Source organism: Pinus tabuliformis, chromosome 4_2 (assembly GCF_031772625.1).
Source record: "Pinus tabuliformis cultivar Carrire ecotype Pingquan chromosome 4_2, CPIR1, whole genome shotgun sequence".
In the NCBI taxonomy this organism is placed as follows: domain Eukaryota; kingdom Viridiplantae; phylum Streptophyta; class Pinopsida; order Pinales; family Pinaceae; genus Pinus; species Pinus tabuliformis.
In genome coordinates this window covers 611,553,018-611,564,757 of record NC_142304.1, presented here as the reverse complement: position 1 = coordinate 611,564,757, position 11,740 = coordinate 611,553,018, and the positions used below count along the sequence as shown (strand labels likewise).

Genomic DNA, 11,740 nt, shown 5'->3' with positions numbered 1-11,740 from the left:
AATATATTATATAATAATAAAAAACTAATATACTAGTGTAAAAAATGCAATGGAAAACGCAATTAAGAACATAATAGTGTGGAGTTTGGAGACGACCAGCGTAACCCTATCATCGCCAACAAATTAAATATTGCTGAAAATTACATTTGGTGGATGAGTGGAGAAATGTCCGCCGTCCAGACGCAATATTCTTCGGTCGTCCCTTTTATTTATTTATTGTACCCGAGAAAGTCCGCCGTCCAGACTGTTCTGGTTCTTTAAGGATGCCATATTCTTCCGTCGTCCCTTCCTCTATATATATGCCTTGGACCAGAAAAAGTCCGCCGTCTCCAAACTGTTCTTATTCTTTAACCCTGCCATATTCTTCCGTCGTCCCTATATATGTCTTGTAGCAGAAATACCAGAAAAAGTGGAGATGCAATATAGAAAATCCAGCTATCCGCTGCTATCATATGAATAAAGAGCATTTTTTCTTGGCTGTAGACGAACTATCATCATCCTCTCGTCTTTGCAACACTGTTGTGATCTGAGTTTGAATCTCCGACCCGTCTCTCAATCATGACTGAGCTGCCGCTAAGAAAATGCGGCCGTGAGCCTGAGCTTCTGGGGGATTCCGCTGATGTCCTGGAGCCGAAACGCTTTCACGGAGAAAAAGCAGACCTGTTTCTTCAACTACTGCAATTAGATCAATCCTTGGCAGATGAGGATGAGGAAGAAGAATTCGCTCCCAGTGAGGAACTCATAAAAGGAGTCATGAGAAGCCTAGAGGAAGAGATTGTAGCGACATGTTCCACTTCATACCCTTCCTCCAACTCTGGGGATAACTCTGCGGGCTCCAATATTTATAGCGGTCATGAAGGTCAAAGCCGAGATTCAGACTGGGGTGTTGATCTGTGTTATCTCCTAGAGGCTTCAGACGACGAGCTTGGCATTCCCCCAGTCCCCGATATGGGCATGAAAGAAGCATGTCCATCTTCGAAGGAAACGTCGGAGAGTTTGCGCGAGAACCCGGATCTTAAATATCTATGTGAAAACTATCAACGATTTTGAAGACTATCAACGATAACGAGTTTGAAGAGTATCAACGATTTGCATTGTATAATAATGACTGGGATGCTATTCAGCTTGACGATTATATGAACGGAAAAGTTTTCGGCCAGGCTATGTTATTCGATGGACAATTTCTGTAAACTGTTGATGGCATATAATAATTGCAAGCTTTCTTTATATCTGTAGAGTTGTTGGTTCAATTTCGTCCAAAGGAGATGTAGATATAGGACATCAAACATTTTTACCATCACAAAATTTGATTCCTTGAATTGTTTGGCAAATTATGAAACGCGAATACTTTAGCATTGCTTTAAATTTGGTATTTGACATTAGGAGCTTTCAAATTATTCTAGTAGGATAAATCATCAGAAGTTATCTTTCCTCCAATTTAAAGACAAAATCTGTGGAGAGAAATTTATCCGTAAAATCTTATTTTAGCTTTGTTAAAGGTTTTCCACGTTTCCTTTCTCATCCCCATTTCAGTGATTTTATTCCAAGTAAACCGATGTCAGCTCTGGCTCGATACTTTAATTTATGGATAAACTGTTTGAATATCATATAAGATCAATAAACTTAAAAGAGGTTGAGAACAAACATTTTCCCGTTTCGAATTCCCACTCGCAGGCGTCGCTGCATGGGCGGTGGCCTCAATCTCTTTAGGTTAAATCACTACTACAGCAAGGTCATTTTCAAAAAATAAAGGTCATCTTCAAAAAATACCAAGTTTTTTTTTTTTTTAAGGGAAAGGAAATCTTAAAATTTAATCTTAAGACAAACAAAAATATTTCATCACAAAAAAATTATGTTTAAGACAAATATTTTATTGAGACAAAAATATTTGAAGACAAAAATAATTTAAGACGAAAATATTTTGAGAAAAAACTTTATATTTAAGACAAAAGTAGTTTGCGACAAATATTTAAAGACAAAACTTTATATTTAAGACAAAATTATGTTAAGACAAAACTTTATGCCTAAGACAAAAACATTTCACAGACAAAACTTTATATTTAAGATAATGGCCACTTTAGATGAAACCTATTTAATACAATTAGCAATTAAGACACAAACATATCAATTTAAAGCAATATTATCTAACAACTGCAAAATTAAATATGACAGTGTGCCCTAAGTCCGCCCGCTTGCAGGCAACTACTGTCTTGCGCCTATACCGAGGTTGTTATTTTACTTACCATTTACGTTATCTTATATAAAGACAACGATTTGTTGGGCTCTTTGTTTTGTGGGGGTAGTCGACTAAGAAGAACGCAACTTTTACTGACAAGATTTCTCGGACATCAATTCCTCTTCTGTCCCTTTCATATTTGATGATACAATTAGAGACAACTTGTCTATCATTGCATTTGACACTGCTACATGGAGGGGGATTTTAAGACAATTTTTTAAGAGAAAAGAAATATTTTGTCTTCAAATTTTCAATACGAGGCACTAGTAAAAAAAGGTAAGGTAAAGGATTAGGGGTCTCTACTAGCATTCACCAAGTGGTTGGTTTACCATGGTTGTGAAGTGATATTCAACAAAGGAAAAGTGTTCTTGAGACACATAGCCATGGGACAGGTGAAGTAGATCGGGGTTCGTGTGAAGAACCTGTATAAGCTAGATGTGGAAGACTGTGTTGCATTAAGCACTAAGGCAGAGAAAGTGCAGGTTGCGATGTCGATGAACTTTGGCAAAAAATACTTGGTCATTTGCATCATGGTACCTCAAATATTATACAACAAATAACCACTCGCCTCCCTAAATGAGAACTTAAGCAGTATGATATATGCAAAGGATATACGTTGCGGAAGTATATAAAATCCACATTCCATGGTCGGGACGACAAAGCACATGCAGTCCTAGAAAGGATCCACTATGATGTTTATGGACCTTTCTCGACAACCTACACTGTTAGATGCATATTTTGTCATTTTTATTGATGACTTATCATAGAAGTGTTGTATCTTCTTCATGTGGAAGGAAGATGAGACATTCTCCAAGTTCGTAGAATTCAAGACACTGGGTGAAAAAGAAGCTACCAAGAAGGTGAAGGCTCTGTTGTAGCGGCTGTAACACCCTCGAAATTTTTGGCCTGCATTTAAATTTCGGAGCCTACTATGGATATTGTGATCGATCATTTCTTAGTCACTTATTGGTAAGTTGATGATCTCAAGCTCCCCTTTTCGATCTTAAAAGTCGTTCATGCTTTTATTTTTACATAGAATGTGTCATCTTTGGGCATGTGGGTTATCGCTTGTCATGCAAAGGGAGGTTTTTTTTTATTCAAGGGGAAATCTTTATGAGAATGGGTTTTCCTCCCCACATAGACATGTTTCACACTCATTTCACACACTCTTACACAAGTGTTGCCTTTATCCTCCCAAAGTCTATCATCAAAGCGCACTTGCTGTAAGATGCCACAAAGGTTGTTGTTAAGCGAAGTATGTGTTATATGTTCTGGATGGTCTATGTTGTATCGCTAAGTTTTCAAGTGTGTGATTGTAGTCAAGTTTTATCATTGTTCACAATAGTTCCACTGATCCCACACTTAGCCAAATTTCGTAGTTTCCAAATCAACCTAGCCTCATCCATCTTTCCTGAACTGCACACTTCACATATCTAACCCTCAAGATTTTCCCTTGCCTATTGGAACTATGCAATGCGCAGAAATCCCAACCTCCCTTAGCATTCAAAACTGCATAGTGGTTTCCTCCAATGTCCTTCCCTCAGTTGGAACCCAATGTCTCTAGAAACTGTGTAGTTTTATCCCTTGACTACCTAGTCTGCCTTGCATCCTGAAATTGTGTAGATGTGTCCTCCCAGGGCCTCATCACATAGAAATTCCTTTCATCCGGCTAAAACAGTGTAAATGTGTCCTCCTAGGGCCTCATCCTACAATAGTCACTACTCGTTGAAACTACACAATTATGTCTCTTAGGGGCCACGAAGAAAGATGACATGATAGATGACTCTCAAGGAGCTAAGGAGAAAAATAAGCAGACCAAGGAACCCAAGGTATGATAGAATATTGGGACCGCATGAAGACTCCATCTGATGCATAACCCTTTGGAGGCTAGGTATGGAAAATAAAGCACATCTTTTGAAATACACCTCTTACTGTAGCTTAAAAATTTTCTTATCATTGTTGTATCATTCTGTCTTCAATGACATGCATGGTTGCAAGAAATGAAAGTCATTCCATGTGTTTCCTCTACGTGTCTTGCTCCCTTTCACTTGTTTATTACATAGCTTAGAAGATGAAGAGAAATACCACTTGTTTATTTAAGCTACAGAGGTTGTGACCAACATGATCTTATGACTAACCAAGCACGATGCAAGGCATCCTAAGTGGGATGAAAGATGTTTGATGATATGTATATAGTCAGTACAATACTTTGCATTATTCCTTTGCATTAATCCTTGCTTTGTATCTTGCATGTACCCTCACTACTTATTAGATTTGGCTACTTGCTGCTAGTAGTCTCTTAGCTCTTTCCTGACAAAGCAGGGGAAGGAATTTCCTTCAACCTGATTTCTTCAAGGCTCTTCATAGAAAGTATAGAGCTAAGAGAAGGAGATCTGGAATATTACTATCAAACTCTTGAAAATACTTTGCATTTTTGAATCTATCCAAATGATTAAGCTACCACTCAATAACATTGTCAATCATGGAAGACTCAAGAAAGATCACATCTCTAGATATTATAAGCTTCTTATTCATTTCATCATACAGATGGTATACTTTAGAGGTATGAGTACCCAAAGAAGATACATTTGTGACTCCTTGCACTGAGTTTTTTTCTCTGTTCCTTAGGTATGAAGGCATAACAGGAGGAACCAAAAACCATGAGATGCCTCACCAAAGGAATGTGGCCATACCACATTTCATAGGGAGTCTTGTTTCTAATAGCAAGAGATGGACACCTATTCTTTATATACACAACATATAGAACCACATCAGCCCAAAACCTTATGAAATTAACATGTGAATTATGCCAAGTTCATAGTGAAAGTAATACATTCCAGTGAACTATGTGTTGAAAAATGCAGCAAGAAATTCTCAATTTGATTTTTCCTTGATTAAATTGAAAAAATTCGAATTTCCACATCAAGAGACAACTTGGACGATGTTAACTTGTGTGACATGGCTTGTGTCACCTAGTTTACTCAATAAATTCGAGTTGGAGGACTTAGAGTGCAGTTCCACATATGTGATTGCTAATTTTTAGCAATAAAGGTAAATTATCTCATGTTGTTGTCAGTTAAACTAGTTCTAACTTTTGGAGGAACTAGTGGAAGGTCATTTAAGTAGTGGGTCTTCAGTCAAACTCAGTGATCATCTAGTTAACTGATCATTCAACCAAAAATAGTTGGGGCATGCAAAGAAGTTGAGTTCCCTAAGATTGGTGGAGATTCCAAGGCAGTTTTAATTTCTTATAGCTCACACAAATGCAAGAACTTACTATAACCATAGTGGGGGAGGTAGCTTGAGTAGGAGATTCTTGTGGAATTGGAGAGGGAATGATTGTTGGTAGCATTAATAGCCTACCATCAATTTGTTTTGCACCATACTTCAATGTTTGGGTAGGGTTTTTGAGGGTAGAAAATTTTTTCTAATGATTTTTGGTCATGCACATCCTCACTAAATATCTTGGGAGGTCTGTAATAGTTACTTGCATGCACGTCCTCACTAAATATGTTTCAGGATGTATGTACTAGTTCCTTGCAAATTTCTGTTTGTCAAGGCTTAACTACTTATGATCTTAGGTGCTCACAATAGTCCGACAGTTTATGGCACTCTCCAAATCACCATTCCTGAAAGAATCCAACAAAACGACTTGTGAGGAAGATGAGAAGGGCACACTCTTATTAGAACTAGCCTAGAACAGTGGAATTGGTTGGTCCCAATGGTTTTAGAGTTGTACTAGTCTAGTTTGGTGGTTCAGATCGGCTAAGGCTGGTCTTTTATTGAATCGACATTAAAACACCAAAGTGACTAGTTCTCTACTAAACTGACCAATTCTGAAGAATGTAGCAAAACATAGCTAATGACCACCAAATATTATTTTTTAATAAAATACTTAAAAGGAAAAAAAATATCTTAACCCGAGGGCCCTACAAAACCTAAGTTAAGTAATTAATGGTAATATTTAATTTTTAAAGTTAAAGTAAAAGTTGATGTTCTCCTTATCTTCCCCTTTTGAAAAGGAAAGTTAAGGATAATGTCAACTTTTACTTAAATTTTGGATATTAACATTAATTGTTTAGGGTTGTTTCAGAGTGGTTCCAACTTCATTCAATTTTGAGAAAGTCAAATTTTGGATCCCATTGAAAACTTAGTGGTCACTGTTTGAACCACTTCTTTGTAATGAGTCCTAGACTTTGACTTCCAATTTTTCATGTGCATTTATTGCATAATCATATTCCTCATGAGACTTTGTAGCAGAAGTTGATCTTTAATCCATTACAAGCACTTGACCTAGCTTAGGGAACCATCAGCTACCCCTCCCAAGTTGCTCCTCAACATTGAAATTTTCTTTGGAAGCAAGCATTCATTTTATCCATTAGATCATTTTTTCCACTGTGACAGTCCAACAACACCCCTGCCAGCATATGCTTGACAATCCATCTCATCTTTACTATCTACCTTATAAACACTCTTAAATATTGTGTCTCCAATCTAAAAGAGGAAGAACCAGAAAGTGCCTTCTTGGCCCTCTTCTCAACCCACAATATGTTTAGCTTCTCTCTTGTGCTTACACTCTAGTCTTCTTGCAACTTCAGAATGGTGAATCTTAAACACAGTCTCATGATGTGCATTCAGAGAGGCATAATTCACCCTTGCTTTGCATCAAATTAGCCCCCTAGCATTCCCTTTACCTTTACATGCAAGCATATATTTTCCTTGTGGAGGACTGTTAAGCTTCCCATCCCTATTTCACCTCCCTCTCCTACCATCATGAACCTGATAAGCTGAATTTAACCAATCTCACTGTATTTGAGATAAACAACCCATCCAATTGGGTAGATTGAGTTGAGACCCTTTTAGAAACTAAATCCATCCCTCCACAATGATATGTCCCTCTCCAACAACATCATCATGTTGTCTTCGAGATCTATCATTCCCATCATCACCATAAATTTCCCAGTCCTTCACTTACATCTTTGGTAACATCATCATTCAGATCACTTATACTTTGTTGTATTGTTGCTTGTGTTATGATTTAATTTAATGGAAGTATATCCCTAGTAGGCATGAGTAACCAAATTGAAGGTCTTATTGAACTCTTTTGTTAGCATACTTAATTTTCATTTTTACCTATTCGGTTTCAAATTCTAATGCGGTTAGTTTACTGGTTGACTACTAGAATTCACCAAGAGGTTATTGATGATCATAGTTAGTTTAGAGTGAACGTTGGACTTTGCCTTGAAAACAAAGCTCCAATAATACGCGATTATCATGGAACATTTCAGAGCTCATACTTTTCTACAAAGGAATACACTATTTTCATTCATCAAGAAAAGTTATATGAGAAAGAACCAAATGGTTATGTTTTTCAACATTTTCACCTACATTTCCTATCTATCGTTTTCTTATTGAATGAGAAAGTTGGGTTTTTGGGATTTTCAAATTAAAGTTCTACATTGGTGGTGTTCATCTCGCATTTTGGTCTCCTTCTAAAATCTTGTTTGATATGTGAAAATCGAGCATTGGTGTAGCTTTTAGTGGTGCAATTTTTAAATATATGAAAATTCTATATTGATTTAAGACATGCAATGTTCAATATCTACATGATACCTTTTCTTGACATTCCATTCATAAATTTGAAATTTGTAACAAGTATAAATTTTACTAATTAATTATTATATTGATTATTACAAAATTAAAGACAAAGAAAGAATAATATATAATGTAGGTTTATGTGAATGGGAAATGTTATGACAAAGGAATAATTATATAATGATAGGTGGACCATAGGGGTTGCGTTCCTTACTATCAATGTATTCTATATAAGGAGGGAGAAGAAGGAGAAGATGGCATCACTTTTGCTTGTTTAATTGACGACAAGGCTAAGAAGATACAACAGAGTAATGGATTGATGTCTCATGCATGACTTGTTTTTGAAATATCTGGAGCAATAAGGTCTATGACTAGGTGAAGAGTAGAACTCCAAATATTTTTTGCAATAATCAATCTTGAGTGAATAGAATGTCATATCTATATAGAACTTTGTGAGAGTACTCTATTCTAGGTGACAATAGAGTACATCATTTCCTTATTGGAAGTAATTAAACCTTTATCATGGTATATAATTTAATTATAAATATTTAAAATACTAGATGTTTACAATCAATTTTGTAAAGGGTTATGGGCTTCTTAATATTTTTGCTGGAATTTTAAATATTGAGATAGAAATTTGTAACGAGAATATAATGACCTCAATTCCTTGTGAAGTCTATAAGTATCTACTATGTGTATTTTTTAAAATCAAATAGAAATACAATCAACTTTGTTTTTTCTAACGAAAAACACAAACATATTCTATTATATAAGATTTTTTGTTATTGTTAACAAAATTATTATCAACCATGGTTTATTTAGAAAATGACATATATTAAACTATATAATGAATTATTAAATTGATAACTATTTAATATGGGTTGAATTTTATTGATGTTTCTATGGATCATCTTATGATGTTGTGGATTATTTAGAAGTCATGTCACTAGTATGTCAAGTCACTAGTTTGTCAAGTTTTCATGTCTCCTTCTCATGTTTATACAAAATAAAGTAGAGAATGGATGGGAATATTTAATTCATGATACTAAAAATGGGATCACAAATTATCTTAAGTTTCACACACAATATATTGACAACATATCCATGTGATAAGTACTAGAGTAGAGGGATTGTATCCACCAAGACTTTTCAATATATGAAAATATTAGGCTTCAAGAGTTCATGTGTTGTAGTGATGGATGCATTAAAGAGGGACAATGAAATTAACTCAAACTACTAGAATGTGATATTGGTGGGTGGAGGTTAAGTTGTAGCTATTATGGGAGCCTCATCTTTAGTATCTCCTTCGTCTATATTTTCTCCTTAGGTGATGGAATTTTTTCACAAAACTATTTTGAGTGTTAACATTTGTTGATTACATAGTCATGTTGTTTCATTAATAGAATTATATTTCTTGATAAAACAAGTAGCAAAAATCCTATTTGTGTGTTAGGATTCAAAATAAATTTTCCTTCCCCTAATATTATTTTTAACTTGAGGAGGTGGAGGATTTTGTGAGGATTTTGAGGATGGCATATTATGTTCTTCTAAGAAATGTGAGCAGGCGTCTATGAAATTTAGGGCCTCAATCGAGAAACTTGGTGAAAGAGATAGTTGTTCGGTAAAATATGTTGATATTGTTGTCAGGATATCAGATGGCGCCTCCTACCTAACCTAGTCACAATAACACAAAATTAAACTTCGAAGTTCCAATTTAATTCTTCCCGATGAGTTTTTACCACAATATTAAGGGACCTTGGTAAAATAATTCCGTTGATGATTAGTTGTGACATTCTGGTGTAATAATACTTGTACATACCATACAGTAGATAACTCCATATCAATAACTAACTTGTGTATATATGTGGATGATATTTTGGTTATGGATGACATAGTATCTTGGTGGAAATATGTTTTGATCCATATGAACATGGTGATAATATTAACAAAATACTCATGTCTATTCATCAATTTCGCGTGTGATTAGTCGGGACCCAACATGCACACTTGTACCTAGGATATAAGATTATGTAATCCTTTCTTGGATGACTTCATTGTCAACATTGAAGGAAACATTTATACCCTGAGTGATGAACAGGGTGCATGGATGGCTTTCGTAGATCCATTAGAATGAACAAAATACCACCCTCCCAACACTTCTCGAACTCCCCACATAGAAGGAGACACCACCAGCCCCAATTGAACCTCCATTCCCATGGTGTCGATTACATGCAATACAAAAAAAACAACCACCTACCATGAGCCAGAAATATGCACCTCACCTAAAGTGCCCACCCACGAGCCAGATTAACAAGAGCTTGAGATTATCGCTCCAATGGCTCCAGCCAGCAACAAAGAAGCCTATAAATGGACCGAAGAGGACCACTACTACTCATTTGTTCCAGAAAAACTAGTTCCCACCTGACCTGGACTGAAACTGCACAAGATGAAATAGGGGCTCTTAGAGGGGCCGCAGAAGCCCTTTTTCCTAATTTTATCCCATGTAAGGATCTTTCCATGCCCGATGAGACAAATAAAAGATGAAATCTTGGTCCACAACTTTGAGTACCAGATTTGTTTCCATAATGGGTCAGGAACCTGGTTAGATGAGGTAGAAAGTGTTGAATAAGATTCTTTAAGAGAGAACATACCTTTTGAAAGGTGCCCCAACTAAAGCTTGTCTGGTTTGCCTTTGTTTAGAATAGGACGCTTACGCAGAATCAGGGTGAGGTCTTCCCAATCTAGGGCAAGTCCCACACTGGCCAATGATTCAGAGACATCCAAAATATCCACTTCGTCAATGCATTAGAGTCTTATCAAAACTATCTAGCTTTCTCCACACCTAAATGGGTGGTAAATGTTTAAATATCGCCCAAGAATTTCCTCTAGATTAAGTTTGGGGTGCTGGATCGAGGCCTCCTCCCAAAATCTAGGTTTATTGTCATTTTTGATCTCCCAAAAACCATGGTCCTCATTTAGTGCTCAGTTGTCCTTAGCCCTATTCCAGATGGAGGATCCACTCGACCGGAATAAGGGTTGTAATGGTCACACAAGTTCTGATGCAATGAGACCTAGCGACCATCCCATTGACTTGAAGGTGATGGTGGAGATCCATCGGAGGGGAAGACCGTGGTTAGCCTATGCGCTGATTTAGGTGTGATGTTGAAGGCTCAACTGTCAGATCTAAGATCAGATGGCTAATTCTATGTAAATCGAACGACAGTTAAGCTCATCAAACTTTTGGTGACACATTAAAGTTGCAAGACGACTGAATGCGATATGAACATTAGAACTGTCAATCTTCCGCTTGGAGAGATTTGTCATTCATTTTTACACATTCATTAACATTCCCCCAAATTTATTTTAATTCAATATATATAGCTGATTGATTTTAGTTATGTGATAAAATTCGTAAGGATGGGGGATTTTCAAGTGCCCAGAAGGCTAACTACACTATAATCCTTCTTGTAATTGACCAACCTTTAGTTGGATCAACGTCTGAGGGGATGCTTGCACAAGGAGAAATGTACACCAATGGATTGGTCAAACACTCATGAGATGGAGGTGGTTCATCAACTTATTTATGGCAGTAAGAACCATAGTGATTTTCTTACCCTTTGAGCTTCAAAACATAGGTCTTCACCCAAATTTAAGGAATAGGTATGTTGCTCAGTTTTTCTAAGTTTTAAGGGATCAAATCAACTATGAAGGTGGTTCATTAGCCAACTAGATAAATCTTGGTGGTAAAATTTCCAATCCTTTAAACAACACATTGGCAACATAGGCTCACACAAGGATTTCAATGGCCTCAATCACATTCAAGTTAGTTAGCACATAAACACATAGGGTACTAGCTCAAGGTCATGGAGCCTCATAATTTCAGAAGGGGGGGAAGAATCCAGTTCCACT

The 11,740-nt window shown here is 36.5% G+C and overlaps 1 protein-coding gene across 1 annotated transcript; it reads left to right on the top strand.

Annotated features, from left to right (window-relative positions):
* The first annotated feature begins 348 nt into the window (after positions 1–348).
* On the top strand, positions 349–1,191 carry LOC149170789 (uncharacterized). Its single transcript, XM_089427354.1, has one exon. It carries the CDS (start codon positions 559–561, stop codon positions 1,048–1,050), a length of 492 nt encoding a protein of 163 aa, XP_089283480.1. The 5' UTR covers positions 349–558; the 3' UTR covers positions 1,051–1,191.
* The last annotated feature ends 10,549 nt before the right edge of the window (positions 1,192–11,740 follow it).

Coding starts and splice junctions, on each gene's coding strand:
- LOC149170789 (XM_089427354.1), top strand. CDS start 559: ATGACTGAGCTGCCGCTAAGAAAATGCGGCCGTGAGCCTGAGCTTCTG.